The 16,395-nt window shown below is 41.7% G+C and overlaps 1 protein-coding gene across 2 annotated transcripts in view; it reads left to right on the forward strand.

The window, feature by feature from the left end:
* SYNE3 (spectrin repeat containing nuclear envelope family member 3) overlaps positions 1 to 16,395 on the forward strand; it is a 56,471-nt gene that overhangs the window by 23,120 nt on the left and 16,956 nt on the right. The window contains exons 3-13 of one of the 2 annotated variants that reach the window (XM_053946415.1): positions 1,257 to 1,429; positions 1,851 to 2,160; positions 7,132 to 7,293; positions 8,015 to 8,359; positions 9,516 to 9,652; positions 11,582 to 11,729; positions 12,461 to 12,643; positions 12,895 to 13,038; positions 13,950 to 14,084; positions 15,036 to 15,197; positions 15,908 to 16,071. In XM_053946415.1, the coding sequence (XP_053802390.1) occupies positions 1,257 to 1,429; positions 1,851 to 2,160; positions 7,132 to 7,293; positions 8,015 to 8,359; positions 9,516 to 9,652; positions 11,582 to 11,729; positions 12,461 to 12,643; positions 12,895 to 13,038; positions 13,950 to 14,084; positions 15,036 to 15,197; positions 15,908 to 16,071 (2,063 nt within the window). The remainder of the gene's footprint in view (positions 1 to 1,256; positions 1,430 to 1,850; positions 2,161 to 7,131; positions 7,294 to 8,014; positions 8,360 to 9,515; positions 9,653 to 11,581; positions 11,730 to 12,460; positions 12,644 to 12,894; positions 13,039 to 13,949; positions 14,085 to 15,035; positions 15,198 to 15,907; positions 16,072 to 16,395) is intronic. The other variant, XM_053946416.1, reaches the window with a different exon arrangement.

Raw genomic sequence — 16,395 nt, forward strand, 5'->3', positions numbered from 1 at the left:
ATTGATGGAAAAATACTAGGCTTAGAATACAGCTTAACTCTTATACTGTAGCTGTTGGATGACAGCTGTGGCTTGTATGTTCTTGCTTTGCCCTGCCCTTTGCCCTGCTTCCCTGGATTCTATTAATCACACCTTTCTTAGTAAATAATTTCTCTAAACAAGTGTTTATACATCACATGCAGGTGTGCTGCCTACATGCCAAAAGAACAGGCTTTGCTTTTCCCAGAATGTGGGACTGGAGATGCAAACACCTTTTAGCTGTCTCACCTTTGCAATAACTGATGTGATCAAATCCCATAGGCCTAATTTTACCAAAAGTAATCGCTGATTTTGAAAATCTTGGTGTTTTCATTGTAGAAGCCTTTTTCTCCAAACTGGAAAGTCTGCAGTTTGCCAGGAGTTTATGGAAGAGCAGCAAGAAAAGCTAATTTGATAGTATCAAAAGTTTGGCTGAAGTAATATTGAAAGCTGACATCTGAACTGGGGGATAATTAATCTGTTAAATTGTACAGAACTTGTGTTGATTTTTCCATCTCGGGATACTTAAAATTACATGACTCCACTTTCAGTTCCTGGAATTCCTATTTGTGTAAGATACACATTTTCACCAATTCATAACTTAGCAATTTAGGGTCGAAGCAAAATTTGGTAGCAGGCAGAAAATTCCACTAGTTAATTTCTGTTGGCTTCTTTTCTAAGCCAACTTTTATTTGCACTAGGAAGCCTTTTTAATATGCTTCATGATTTCTTATAGTAGAGCTTAAAATTGAGAGGTTGCAGTGTACCCTGTGGAGGTTGCCTCTTTGTGCTTTGGCAGGTGGGGAAGAACAGCTGGCCTGTGGCATCACGGTGCTGTAACCTTATAACAGCAATGGAAACACAGCCAAAGGCATTTCATAGAGGATGGTCTGGTTTTTGTAGCTAACTTAAACTTCTTCAACTACTGTGTGGTTTTTCAATTAAATTCAGTCCTTTAGGATGTTTAAGAATAAACATGTCTGAAAAAAGTTCTTATTTTCCTTTCAGGAGAAACTGCAGCAGGGAGTTAGGTGGGAAGGGTTAATTATCTGTGTTGTAGAGAAACATTTCCATCCCATGGTAGTGTCGTGGTAACAACTGGACTTAATGGTCATGAGGGTCTTTTCCAACCTAAACGATTCTATGAGTTCATGATTCCTGGGTAAAACAAAGTTTACATTTCATCAATTATGCTTGTTTTCTTTCCATGCTTTCAGTATCATTTGTTTTTCTCATAGAAAATACGTGCACTAGAACCAGAAGGCAGCTTGAAAATGGACTTGATTCTTGTGAAGGCAGATGCTGCTCTTCGCAGCATCAGTGAGGATAAGAAGCATGAGGTACTCTCTAAACTGAAAGACATTAAAGCCTTGTGGGAAGAGACAGCCATATATATTACTCATTGCCACAGGTAAGACAAACACACTCTTGGGTGTGTTGAGGCAGCTATTTCCTCCAGTGCTTTCATAAAGTGCTTCCTGCTTCTCTCTGCTCCCTGGATTGTAGATAGCAAATCCCTGCTAATCCCAGTCCCATGAGCATTTTGGGGACTGTGTGGGGAGAGAGGATCAGTGAGACCTCAGCCTTCACAACCTGGCCTACCCACCCCATGGCCTGGAGTGATGAATTTGGACAGGCATGGGGACCTTATACAGAATATTTCCTCCCCAAAGCAGAGAGGACCTGGGAAGTGAATCCAAACCCTGCAAAGTCAGAGCAAGTTAAAATTGCTGAGAACCTCATGCACTGCTTTGAAGGCCTTTTGAAATTGTTGGTCTCCACTGCTCCCATCATCATTTCATCTAACTCCTCTCCCTTGCTCTCCCCAACAGCCGCATTGAGTGGGTCTGGCTGCACTGGAGCGAGTACCTGAAAGCCCAGAATGAGTTTTACACATGGATTCACAACATGAGGGTGACCTTGGAGCCTGACATTGAGTTGCAGCTTGGCTTAAAGGAGAAGCAGTGGCAGCTGAGCCATGCTCAGGTTTTGCAGAATGATGTCCTAAATCAGTCAGTCCTGCTGGAAAGGCTGCTGGAGGAAGCTGCTTCATTGTTCAGCAGGATAGGTGACCCCAGCGTTGATGAGGATGCTCAGAAGAAAATGAGGGTGGAATATGAAGGAATCAGACAAGAAGCTCAGGTACACTTATAAAGAGTGAGAGGTGTTCAAATTCCTCCCATCTGTGGTGTTGTTTGCTACTTGCTCCTCCTGTTGTTTGCCCCTTGAGTGATGGGGCTTACCTGGTAGGGCTGCAAAGCAGAGCTGAGGAGCCCTGTTCCTTCAGTCAATGGACTGTTTGAAACAATTGTCAAGTCCCAAGATGAGCTGTTGTCCTGGGGTGATGTTAATTGGGATGCTCTCACATGGTGCTTTACAGTGTGTTGCTGTAAAGTAACTGCAGGCTGCTTGCTGTGACCTAGTGAATATTGCTTTATAAAGTTTGAATTGTTCCTCATCTTTTAGCACACTAGTGGTTCATGTATAACCAGATGCAGAGTACCCATTCCAGGAGCCAGGGATATTACATGGACACAGCCTTGCTGGAGGAAGTAGGATTAGTTGAGACCCAGGGCTGCCCTCCCTGCCTGCAGAACTGGGAAACACAGAGGTGGGAGTCAGCTCTGGCCCAACACTTTGCTCAGTGGCCACTTCCACTATCTGAAAGATTTTCATGCACACAGATACTAATTCTTGCCCAGTGCTAATCTTTCAGCTTGAACAGTTGTTAGATAGGCTGGTGTAGGACATCCTGCTTCATCTTTTAGTACTGGTGATTTCCTTTCACCCTATTTTTGAGTAAAGATTTCAGAAAACGCTTGTACTTTTAACTTCTAAAACTCAAATAAAGACAGGATTAGACCACGTGGTAAGGCTGAGGGGCAGACATCTATGGATGGGCAGAAGAATTCCTTTTCTTACTAATCAAATCAATAGAAGTACTCAAAGGGATATTTTAAATATATATATAGATACATCTATACCAAACATATAGAAATTAAAACCTAGTTTTTGCTCCTAGTGACTGCCAGAATTTCATATGCTGGAAATTACCTGGTGCCAATAGAAATAATTTTCATTACATTGGTTCTGCTGTCTGCCTCTGTTATAATGCTGCCACACCTACACACCAGTCCAGAGCTGGAGCCTGACAGTGATGGATGCTTTCCCTCCCTGGATGCTGTTGTACAAAGTTAACTTCAGATCACACTGTGAGAGCAACAACATTCAGATGCTTATTCCATTGCCCTGCTTGCCCCATAGATACATTTTCTCTTTTGGAGTGAAATACCTCAAGCCCCAAAAGTGACAAAAAAAAAACCCTAATCTGGCATCTTTTGTGAGCATGTAGTTCAGATACTTTTCTAGCCATAAATATACAACTACTGCTAATGTCCCTCCAAAATCTAGAGTGTGTTTGGGAATTCTGTAGCTGCAGCTACCACAGAGGAGCTACCAGCAGACTTGGGCATCAACACTGATTATTTCTTTTTAAAGGTAGAACCCTTGATTACAAGGTATCTGGATATACAAATAAGAAGGTTCTTGGGAATTCAGGCGTTGTCTGTCTAGATTGCCATTTGAAATTATCATTCACTCCCTCCTCACCAAAACTGTCTTTGGTTTTGAAGCTGGAGACAGTCATTGGTTATTTTAATAAAGCTGTTCTTTTAGACAAGTAATTTGAATACTCAAAGCCAGAATGTGACCTCTCTGAGACTGATTTTACATAGTGTGATTTCTCTAACCGACTTGGATATGTGCTGGTGTAAATGAGATCAGGAAGTGGCTCATACTAGTTACACAAAATATGTCTTTATGTTTCCAGCCAACTGAGACACTAGAAAAAGCTTTTTTTTGGCATTGGTTATAAATACCACAGTTCATAGAAGGATGGAGTGAGAGAATCCAGCTAAGAAATCCCTCTTTCAGGAGGTATGGAACAAAGAAGGGAGTTGGAAAGTCTTGAATTTTGCAACTGAAGTAAATGAGGAGTTTATTATCTAATGCCAAGGTTACAGGCACCTTGGGAATTGTGTTGGAAAGTATAACACTTGTGAGGGAAACCCTGCCACCTTTTCCAATGGGCAAGAGGAAGGAATGAATGAATGAATGAATGAGACACAGGAGTTTTAAGGGGATTGCTCTGGCCCCTCACATGATGAGAGGCCTGACTAAATGTGACTTGCAGATGCCAGCTGAATGCCTGAGCACAGGAGGCTCGCTGGTATTTGTACATTACTCTGGTGTTTGAAGAGCATTTTTAGACCCTGTGCAGTTGTCCAGCTCTATCAGAAGGCAGGCTCTTGGACAGTGTTTCTTAAATAGTTTGCCTGTGATACTGCTTCTTTGGTATGAACAAATGGTGGGAGGTTTTCTTTTCATTAGCGCTAACATGTGTCTTTAGCATTTGCAAATTTTAAAAGCGTATCTTTTAATTACCTAGATAGGAATATTTTTAGATGTGGCAGCCATTTCCTACATGCTTTCCCTTGCTCAGGAAATTAAAAATATGCAGAGGTAAATGGTTATATGTTTCAGCATAAATGATGATTGAAGATGGTAAGAAAAGTTATGATATATGGGATGTTGATATTTAGGAATTATATTAAATACTTCTGAGTGCATCAGATCAATTTCAGTCCATGTTGTCTCTGTTAACTGAAACCTAGATACTTACAATAGTTTGCAAAGGTACCCCAGGGGTAAGACTAAAAGCACCAGGAAGGGCTACAGGAGCTTTCTGTACTCTTCTTGAGACACCACAGAGGGATTTAAAGTAGGAACTTCCTTTATGTGCTCTAGATTGCCTTCCAGAGGAGGCTTATTTGCCTTCACTGACAGTGAAGGGAGCTTAGGGAAGAGGGCCTCCTAAGCTTCTGTCTACCTTCCTTGAGTACCCAGGGCTGGGTATATTCTGCCCAGACACATCCCTGTCTCTGCAGCCCATGGCAAACCCATTCCTTTCCTGTCTGTGCTCTTACTCTTCACAGGGCCATGTCCTTGCTTCATGTCTCCTCACCTTAGCCTAGTGAATGTGGATGTTGAGTTTCACACTGTGCTGCTCCCCTAACAGGAGCAGGTGATACCTTATTTTTCATCATTGGAAAGTTTTCCTGCTTAACCTCTTGTGGGGGGAAGCTCAGCCAACTGTTTCTAAGCCTTTTGTCTGACAACTAGCACAGTCTGTCCAGATCCATGGTATCTATTCCTTGACCTCACAGATCAGCAGTTCACCCAAACTGCTTATTCCTTTATTCTAGTTGGCCAAGGGTAGTTTGTTTTGACTTACTTTTGAACCCCTCTGTATATCAGCCTAAGATTTTTGAGCATAATAACATCTCTGCTTTGTTATTCTGATTTATGCCTTTTGGAGCTTCTGCCAGTAAAATAATCTAATTGCCTGGAGTCAGTAAGCTTAGCCTGACTTGGGTCACTTTGATGTGTGGCCCTTTTATACTGCTGTAAGGTTGTCTTCTTCAGATCCTTGACTTGAGGTCGAAGCATGAATTGTTTAGCCTCTGCAGATTTCAGAATTGACACACGGGGATTTAGCAAGTGAGGTGTTCTGCTGGATACATCTTGGCCACAGAAGTCTGCGGTCATAATTCTACCCTTTGGTTTCATCCAAATCTGTGTATGGCTGGTGCTATTAAAGGTCATGCTCTAATAAACAGGCAGCATTTCATCCTCCATGGGAAACAACTGTCCCTTAGGTGTTCCTCTTTTGTCCCACAGCAAGTCAGCTAACTTGAGGGGAGTCACTCAGGATTTGCAAAAGTCAGCAGAGACTGAAGTGGCAGTGTGAAAAATAGACTGGTGGTGTTCCACTTGCAGGGTGTGACTGTAGTGCACCATGGGCATACCTTGTCCCAAAGGTGAAGGGAAAGTCCCAGAGCCACCCCCAGCACACGGGGGACCCTGTTGGCCTGGCTGACAGAATGGAGATGGCTCTCTGCCACCTCAGGCAGGTTGGCAGGTGTGGAGACCTCTCCAGAGCCTCACAGGGACAAGGGAAATGCAAAGGGGATTTTTCAGCTCTACCCACCATTGCAGCTGTCACTCTACTTGCCCTGGAGGGCAGCTGCTCAGAGGCCAGTGCTGTGTCCTGTATTATACAAAATGAAACTTGGCCCATTGTGAGAGCAAAGGGTGATTTCAAGCGTGCTGCAAGCACTAAATGGATTGCACAAGGAATGATTTTTTAAAATATAATGTAACCACAGTGTACCTCAATTGCTCTCCATGCCAACTGGAGAAGGGCAAGAAAAAATCAGTCTGATTTTGCACAAGATAACACTTATGTTGAATATTATACTAGTGAAACAACAGAGCAAGTGATTTGTGTCAAAATCAAAAAGGCCTGAACTTGGGCTGGCAAGCAAGGCTGGCTGGTCTGAGCAAATGTGACTCTGACATGTGAGGAGTGCCAGACTGGATCAGCAGGCAGCAACTCGTGATGTACAGGCCCTTATAAATTGTTGGTTATAGGCTGCACAGGCAGTAACTTGAAAAATGAAGCCTGCTTTCCATTGGCTTGAATTTGCTTCCAGAGTCTGTGATACCACCACAGAATAGTTTATGACCTGCTAAGTACAAGAGTGCCTGGACTACACAATTGAAGGTGATGGCCATTTTCAATGCAGTCTGTTTAAATAATGAACAATTTAAAATAATTTTCATGCCTCTACTTCATTCTTTTATTTTCATTTTGAGAGATAAGGAAGATGGGCTCATCTTTATTTTTAACCCACAAGAGGAACATAACTGCTTGTATCTCAAATTGAAAATCAGAAACAAACTTCTGTGTCTTTTCTTTTTCTAATGAGAGAGTAGGAAGTTTTGGAAAGCCAGAAATTCAGCTGACAGGGCCTTGCAGATTGTGTTCTTGGAGTCTTAGACATTGAGAGCCTGCAGCAAAATGCAGACAGGAGCAAGCCTTTGTGTACTTTTGTGTTCTGCTTCTCAAGGTAAACTTTGAATTCCAGTGGAGGCCAAGTGTTACTGGGGCTCGTAAAAAGAAAGTCTTGTTTATAAATTCTGGGTTACAATAAAAAGGAAAAAGAGACAGATAAGCACAGTCCTCACCACTTCTGGTGTCTCTTGTTACAGAACAGAGTGAAACTGCTTGAAACAATAACCAAGGAACATGAGCAGTACAGCACCAGTGTCAACCAGTTCCAGTCGTGGCTGAATGGTGTCACAGAGAGATTAAACTGCTGCATTGGAGAAGCAACCAAGTCTTCAGCAGAGGACAAGCTAAAGGCACTGAAGGTCCTTGAACAATATAGCTCTAACAAGGAGTTAGAGCTGTGTGTTTTTCACATAAGAGCCCATATGTGTTGCTCAAACCATACAAGGGTGTCCTTGAGAAAAGAATTAAACGTACAAAATAGATGGTGATTTTAGCATGGGCTAGGGCAGATGAGTTGTATGAGGTCCTGAAACTGTTTGTACGTATGGTTCTTCCAGTATGAGTCACAAACTGGTCTGGTTTGTTTTTCTTAAAGCCTGAGCTCCAATGGTTATGTGATTCTTTGAGAATCTTGTTTAAATAAATCAGATTTGGTAAACATGATCCAAATAGACCCTGAAGGTTCACAGTTCTTGAGAGTTTAGAGCTGGTGATGAAAAGACCAGTTCTGAGAACAATATCCTTTATTTTGGTGCCAATGCTTTTAATGTTTAGCTTAAAATCTCTGAGATCCAACTATTGGTATATATCTAGTGTCTGCAGCTCCTGTTCTCTTTGTCAGGGATCTCAGGTGGTAAGCATTAATGAAAACCAATATTCTCAGAATCAATGGCAATTAGTATTACTCAGAAGGCAGACTAACCCTGGCTTCTGGTCACTTGAAAAAAGACATATTTTGAAATAGGAAGTGAAAACCAAAATACGTACAACCAGGAGAGGTGGTCTTTTTTCCTACTGATTTCAGCTTTTTCCCCAGCTTCCCATTCCTGCAGATAATTTTTATTTAACTTCTTTTTGCAGGAAATTGCCAAAGACATTAGGAGTGGTGGAAAGAAATGGAAGTACCTTGAAAATCAATGTGCAGAGGTGATTCAGAATACCTCTCCACTTGGATCTGCAAGACTGAAGGATGAACTTGAAGAGCTTAGAAAAGCCTTGGAGAAGTTGAAACTGCTGAGTAGTGAGGAGGAGGAGAGATTGCTCAAGATCCAACAGTCTGAAAGTGCCTATGAGTCCCAAGCCAGACAATTAGAAGCAGACATCCAGCAGCTGAGGAAAGATCTACAGAGACTAGAAAATGACCTGGACCCTGGGGAAGGGGAAAAGACTGAAGATGAGTTTGTAATTCTGTGGAAAAAATGCAATGTAAGTTGCTATCCTTTTTGTGGAGGATCAAGTGCAGCTGTAGACTGAACATGCATAGTCACATCCAACAGATGCCTGTCCCATTGGTTAGAGATGATAAGTAAAGAGTATGAGTGTGTGTGAAACACACTGAGGAAAATGTGTCTGCTGACAATGGAATGAACCGCCCCAGCCTTCATCTTACACTGCACAGAAGGAGCAGGCTTGGAGGATGTGCTGGACTTTGTGCCTAGAGTTCAAAGGGATCATATGCAAAAGGAGCACAATACAGAGCAAACAACACAATTTGCTTCACTTAAAAAGAAGCAGGAAATTAATGCCTCACTGAATATATATATACACAGACACAAGTGCATTCACAGACACAAGTAGACATATTTCTGAGGTATTTGGTAAGACCATTGCTATGTCATATCCATCATCTCTGTAAGATAGGTACCTCTCTTTCTTTACTGGCAGGCACATCATCAGTACTAAGAAGTCCCAAGATTGTAGCAATCCAATATTTACACCAAAACCAATCTGCTGCAAAAAAATCTGAGTGTGAAAAAATTGTCACACATTAAGTAGATAAGAATCTTTAATACTCTCTTGAGGGCTGTTTTTGCATTTATTATCTGTTCTCAAAATGCCTTTCATTGCTGTTTGTATGTTTAGAGCTATGCAGGACTAACTGGGAAAAGTATATGCAAAAAAGAAAAAAAAAATTTAGACTGGTTCAATCCAGCTACATTTGCATGGGTTTTAGTTGGTTTTGTTTCCCTGAGTCACCCTAGAATTAATATTCTCTATATGTGAGTCTCTAAGGAAGATCTGTTCAGGCAAACAGATGCTTTTGAGACTGCTCCAAAAATGCAGCTTATGTTATATACTGCAATCAGTGAACTGAAACCCTGTTTGGGTTTCACTCTGTTCAAACAGTGAACCCTGCAGATCAGATGCAGAGGCTGGGCAGTGTTAGGGGAGGAGAGAGAGCCTGCTGGAAAAAAACTGTTGCTGAGAACGTTTTCTGTCTTAGCAAAGACAATATTCCTTATAACCAGGAAAAAAGCCACTGAAAGGGGATTTGTGCATACCCTGAAACACAGCCTTACTTCTTATTTTATATGCCAGACACTACATAAGGTGTGATCTGTTCATTATTTTTATAATTAAGGCAACAAGAGCAGCTCTGGCTGCAGAAGAGTCAAAGATTGAGAGGCTGAAGGCTCAGCTTAAGGAGCTGCTACGGTTTTCCCAAGATGTGCAGCCACACGCTGAGAGTGTTGTCTCTGCAATACAGCAGTATCAAAGGTACTGGGAAGTCTGATTATGGTGGGCAGGTGGGGGGAATCTTCTCTCAGGGATTGTCAGGGGCCTAAGAAAAAAAGTGATATGCCATCCAATTGTATGTGATGAGTAGAAAAAAAAAAAAAAAGCTTTTGATAATTACATCTGCCTCTATGTTTCAGTAAAGCTGTAATTTTAGTCATCTGCTAGGAGCTGGAGGCTCCTGGTCATTTTCAAGCAATGATCTTACATCATTAATGTTGTGTATGGTTTGAAGAAAATTAGATTGTTGGCAGCTAATTTGATCTAATTAGCATTTTATAATAATAATTTATGTATTTTGCTTGCCTTTCATGCTAGCAACTAGAAAATCAGGACAGGAACTGTGGTAGTAAACGGTTCAGAAGAATTACGGCCCTCCCTTGTTGAGTTTGTCACGGTGACTCACCAGCCTTAGCAATTATTTGGCAGAGTTTATTCCCCTTCTCCTGGCAGCTTATATGCATGTTCCTGTTTTCAACTTGCCTTGGGTTGGAAACTCTGAAAGTTTAGCCTCTCCCAGACTTCAGTGTTTCCGTTTCCAGGCTGCCTGGAATCAGGAAGTACAGAAGCTGCAGCAAATTTTGCAAACTAGAAGAAAGGATCATTTTTTAAGGGAAAAAAGAAGGTCAGTTCTTTTCCTGTATCCCAGCTTATTTCCCTCTGTGTACAGTATGCTGTCCTGCTGGAAGGGTTATAGGTCACTGTGGGAAAGGATTTCAGTTTAAAAACTAGCAAGTAAACAGAGTTGAGAGAGGAGCAAAGAAGGCAGGAGACTTGCCTCTGAGTAGAAAATGGCAGCTGCTTCTTTGCCAGCTTCTCTCAAAGCTTCTTTGGAAAGTCTGGCAGCTTCCCACTGAGCCTGACAGGGGCAGCAGAGCAAATGGCAGAGGACGTGTAAAGTCAGAACTTTCTATTTGCAGAGCTTTTGGCCTCTGCAAACTTTCCTTTGTTTAGTCCCGTCATGGCCCAGTGATACAGGTAAGATTGTTGCTTCTGTTTTTATGGAAAGGCAGGAAATTATCCTGATTGGCATTGCTCTCACCTGCTTGTCTTGTGAGTTTGCAAGATACTGTTCCCCTGTGAACATAAAGTTTGGGCTGCATTTTTCCAAACCAGGCAGGATTCTGCAAACTGGGAGGTCAGGCAAGCTGAGAAAAACAGGAGGCAGCTCCACGGGGTGTGTCACTGCTGGGCCTTGTCACTTGGCTGTGCTTGGGCTGTGTTCTTTTTTAGAAAAACCGGGATATTCATTGAAGATTTGCTGATTCATTTTTTCCCCCCAGTAATAGAGCTGTGTATGGATGTTACATATACATATACATAAATACAAAGTTTTTTTTATCAGAATCACCTCTATGTACTAATATAAATTCAAGTGATTCTGCAAAATTTAAAATAATTGTATCTGAAATAAAAATTTATTTTTCACTTTTTATGTTAACATAAGGTTATCAAAGACTTTTAAATGTAATTTTTTAAAGAAACAAAACCTTTTTTTTACAGGCAACTGCAGTTACATTCTAAACACTTGTGATTTTTTCCTCCCATGAGTCAGTGAGACTGCTCCAATAATATGATTTGTTAAATCACACTGGTGACAGCAGCCAAGAAAGATCACATACATACAAGGGAAGACTGCTGGCTACTAGAAAAGCAAAGTACCTCCTGATACACAGTTGCACAAAAGACAAATGTGTCCTACAACATCTAAATAAAGTTTGTCAGATGTCTCTGACTGACAGAGCAGCTGTTGGTACGCAACAGCAGGCTCAGGCAGTAAAACAGACTGAGGCTTTTGTGCTGTGTATGGTTTACACCCCAGTATTGTGTTAATTCATGCCTTGAAGAATAGAATGTTTGGGCTTGGATTTCTTCATAATCCTTCTCTTGGTTGTCATTTTATCCTTACAGTGTTAGAAGCAAGACTTCTAAAATGAGCGCTGATACAGAAACCCAGCTGTGGAGACTCATCCAAAATCCCCTGCAAAGTTTTGAACAGTGGAAGCTGTCAGTCCAGATGCTCCTGGAGACTTCAGAGCCAGAACTGGATCACATTGAGGTAGCAAAGCTGCTGCTGAGTTCAGAAATGTGGGTTTGACCAAGCCTGCATACAGCTGCCAGGCAGCAGCAGCTGAAAGGTCCTGCCAGTATGGCAGGAAAACCCACAGTAGGGATGGAGCTCTTTACTTGGCTCCAGCTGTAGCACATTTTCTTATTTTCTGCCTTCCATTTGGTTAACTGGAGTTGTCAGCTAAGCAGGCTGCAGAACGTGCTAGATATCTTTAACAATGATTATAATATTGTTTAGCATTAGCCCAGATCTCCCTGGATGGGAAATTTGTGGAATCTGTTAAAGAATTTCGTGCTGATATAGATGCACGATTAGTGCATGTGCCCAGCAAGGTGTGTTTGTTACTTTGTCATCCCTGTGATCTCCAGAATAAATGTGTCTGTGAACAGGGATGGAATTTATCCTCAGGATGAGCATTCAAGCTGTCCTTTCTGTTGGTTGTTTAGGCTTCTCCTCTGCACAGACAACTCTTTCCATAGTACAGCTTACCTCTCTTTCTGTTCACAAAATGGATGCAGCCCTGGTGCCTCTAGCATTATCAGGAAGATTTTTCCTTTAACTGGGCACTGTCCAGGTACCTTCTGTTATCCCTTGTTGGCCCAGCATGCTGTTTTTACCTGACTTTGTCATACTGTTTTGATTGTGTGACTTGTGTGAGAATAATATTGTTATATGATTTTTTTTGGTGTGATTTCACTGGAAGAACTTTTCTCCTTCAGGCTGCTCTGGCTGAAAGCTCCCAGTTCAAAGAGAAGTTGATGACATTACAGATAAAGAAAGATATGCTAAACAATGTCCTTGGTGAGGAAAAAGCACAGTCTTTCCTTCAAGAATTAGCTGAAGCATCAAAGGAGAGAGAAATTCTACACAAAAGTCTGCTGCAAAGCAAGAGCAAACTCCAGGTGAACTACAAAACCCATATATTGTCTTTGCCTGTGATAAAGACAAAGATGAAGTCTTTACTAAGCCAGTTTTATACATATAAATTTAGTACTAATCCCTTTTCCTAGGTTAATCAAATATTCAATAAATGTGTGGTCTGTTGCATAGTGTAGCTCAGTGTTTGTTCTGAATATGAAGCAGATATTGATAAAACATAATGCCAAGGGGTATATGTTGAATGCTGGACCAGTTTTCTTATTTCTCCATCTAGAATTTGATATTGCAACATAAGAACTTTGATGCTGGTTTTGCACCATTGCAGAAGAAATTATCTGCCATCAAAGCCAAATTAGATCTGGAGAAGGAGCCACGGCCTGACCTCTTGGGTAAAAAGACACAACTCCAGAGACTCCAGGTACATTAGAGTATTGTTTAGCCATGTTAGCCTCAGCTAACTGTAGTTCCTGTTTGCTCATATTTTCTTAGTATTGAGAATTCAGTACCTTCCCCCTCGATTGTGTGTTAGGTAATTTCATTTGGTCCAGTTTATAGCATGAGTGAATGAAATTAAAGCAGTGCAGATGAAGCACTGACAAACTGAGCTTGAGGGAAGAAAGAAGCAGCTGGAAGCTGTTGGTGGTACACCTTCTTGGGCTAGTTTAATTGCTAAAGAAAGTGTATCCTGACATTTCCCACTAGCAGTGAAACTGCACAAGATAGATTGGTTCAGGTTAACTTCCCCAAAAGAATTTCCACTGTTCCACTTCCTTCTGTATTCTCCTCTTTCTGCTCCTTACCTTGTCACTATGCCACATACTGAATTTACTCCACAGCTGATTCAGCTGTCCAAGATAAGGAAAAAAAAATTAACGGGAAAAGATGATAATTTTTTGGTTAGTGTTTTGAGCAGCAAAGGGTCCAACATGCAGTAGAGCCTGTTGAAGGCATACAGTGGGATTACATACCTGGGAGAGGGGATGCCATGGTGAGCTGTGATGGTTCACCTGTACGGTGGCACTTCATCCTTGGTGACGACAGGGGTGTTGTCACTGCAGTTCTTTGCTGGTTATACTATGGCTTCTTTGGCACTTCTCAGCAACTTATCTTCTTTGTTAGCTCTCAGTAACATGTAAAGGACATCCAACTATTTTTTTCAGAAACATATACTCCTGGGCATCAAAGCAATTAATTTTCTTAATGACAGTGGTTGTTGCTGGGTTTTTTTGTCCTCACACTGTGAAATGAAGCTACCTTTGGTGTATGTTTTTGAAAGTCCATGCCATACCTAGCACACTACACATATGGAATCTATCTTTTTCTCTGCAGATGATCCAAGATGACTTGGCAGAGCTTGCAATTCACATGGAGGAGGTAGAGAAGCTTGTTCAGTCAAATACCACACACAGGCATGAAATGAACCAACTTTCATCTGACTCTCAGGCCCTGAAGAGATCACTGGAGGTAACGTAAGGAAATTTTTAGTTGCCTGGGGAGTTGCCTCTATTCAAAACTATTTAAAAACATATTTGAGCGTATGACATGACATGCTTTGAGTGACAGATATTTTCATTTCAGGCAAAGAAAGCACTGAATTCTTAAGACTTTGATAACTCTTCCAGGATTCTCTGATTATCTCTAATGTGATCTCCCTTGGGGATAGGATGCCATCCACGTGGATTTTATGTCTATATAAACTGTTCCTGGAGTGGGCCTAAGATTTCTGACTAGAAAAACTCATATTATCATGGTGGTGCTTGCACTTCGCAGATTATGGGAGAGGGGCTTTGTACTAAACTGTTTGGGGTTTTTATGGCTTTGTGACCTAAAAATTAATGAGAGAAAAGTGCTGTGCTGTGATTGCATAAATACTTGTTTTGTCCTGAGGCATTTTTTAGCTTGCAAAAATACCTATAAAATGACCTCAAGAGCAATCTCAGAAGATTCACAGAAGAGCTCATAAAGTTTCCTTAGCTATGCAGTTCACTATAAAATTACATGTGTTAAAGTGTTACCTGAACATACACTATGGAATTCTAGTTTCTAATTTCAGTCATCCCATTTACCACTGAACTGAACTTTTGCCAAACAAGTCTGTACAGTCATTTCTGCTTCTGGGAGTGTAAGATGTACTTGATATTGACTGGGGCACAAAGACCCCAGACATGTATTTTCTCTATTCCCTGAGAAGGAAGGGAGCTATTCTAGTTCTTAATACCCCCCCGTGTGGTTGAATTCAGGCCTGCAGGAGCTTGGAGGTGTTTTCCACACCACTGATACTAAAAGGACAGGTTTTTAATAGCTGCTTTTTTCCCCGTTTGCTTATGAGATTTTGTGCTCACCATAGTGTTAGAGCCAGTAAAGAAAGTGCTTTTGGTCTGTCTTTGGTTGCTGACATATTTTTATCATTTTTAGATGATGATACAGCAGAGTGAAGACCACGTTCAGAAGCATTGGGCATATAATGACAAACTGTCTGACCTCCAGCAGTGGATCTCAGTAACTAGGGAGAAGATTGACTCCTGCCAGGATGCTGATGGAGAGCAGAACACTGAGGGCAGGCTGGAAGACCTGGAGGTGAGAAAAGCATCTTAGTTTAAGATGTTAATTATTCCCTTTGCAGCATTCAGACATTAAGAATGGGGGTTTCTAGTGAGGATTTCCTGGTTCAGGAGAGTAATGATGTGTGTTTCTACTTCAATAACTGTTGGCTGCTGTTACCTTTCTGCTTTGCCCTTTGCTGTGGGATGTGGGGCCATGTAACAGACAAGAGTAGTGAAAATGAGTAAGCAGTGTTGAGATGGATAAATTATTACCAAGGCTGTTCCTGTCAGGGTGATCTCTCTGAACAATACCTGCCTTTGCCTGTGTGTACTCATCAGTATATTGAACATTCCTGCCATTTTAGCTGGCCTTCTACTTGTTGAACTGAGCTGTTCCAAAGCTGCCAGCTTTTTCCTGTGTAGCAGTACTTTGCATGTCAAATTCACTCTAGTAGGATACTTCAGCTGGCAGCTGTTGCCTTCATATGGATGACCAAAATCTTTCATGGGAAGGATACAGAAGGAGGTGTGTTGACAGCTTGCACCCTCAAGTCCCCCCGTAAGCTGTTTGACCTATGTTGGCTCTTTGGAAGCACCCACAGCATATTTTTTTCTCTCTAGGTATGTTCTAGCTAGTGCCAAAAATAAACAGCGTAGTCCTGGACTGCACATGGCCTTCAGTCTGACATAGCTTCCACTTTACCCAGGATACCTAGGAGTAATTGTCAGGGCTTTGCATTTCAGAGATTGCTGGCTGAGTTTCCAGATAAGGAGATCCAGCTGCACCTTGTGGAAGCTCATGGCCAGTTGGTCATGGAGAATTCTTCTCCAGAGGAGACTGCCCATGTCCAGGCAGAGCTGGATCAACTGAAGGAGTCGTGGAAATCATTGAAGGAGATGGCAACTGGGTAAGTGTTCATGTAGGTCTTCCTTATGTCCCTTCAACGAGGTTCTTTTTACTGCAGTAAGAACAGACACACTTGAGGTCTGTGCTGTGAAAGTGAACAGCCATACCATAATGCTAGAAGCAAGACGGGATTTTATTTAATTGTTTGTAAACTGAAAATCATTACTTTTAAGAAAACCTTGTTAAGACTCTGTGAACCACAATGTCTGTGAATCTTCCTTTACCTCGTGTTGAGTAGGCAGTGTCTTATGACCTGGCTCACTCTTGCACTGCCAGTCTGTGTCAGAGGAAATTCGGCATAGACTGGGTGACTTGTGCTGCTCTG

Source organism: Vidua chalybeata, chromosome 6 (genome assembly GCF_026979565.1).
Source record: "Vidua chalybeata isolate OUT-0048 chromosome 6, bVidCha1 merged haplotype, whole genome shotgun sequence".
Lineage (NCBI taxonomy): Eukaryota > Metazoa > Chordata > Aves > Passeriformes > Viduidae > Vidua > Vidua chalybeata.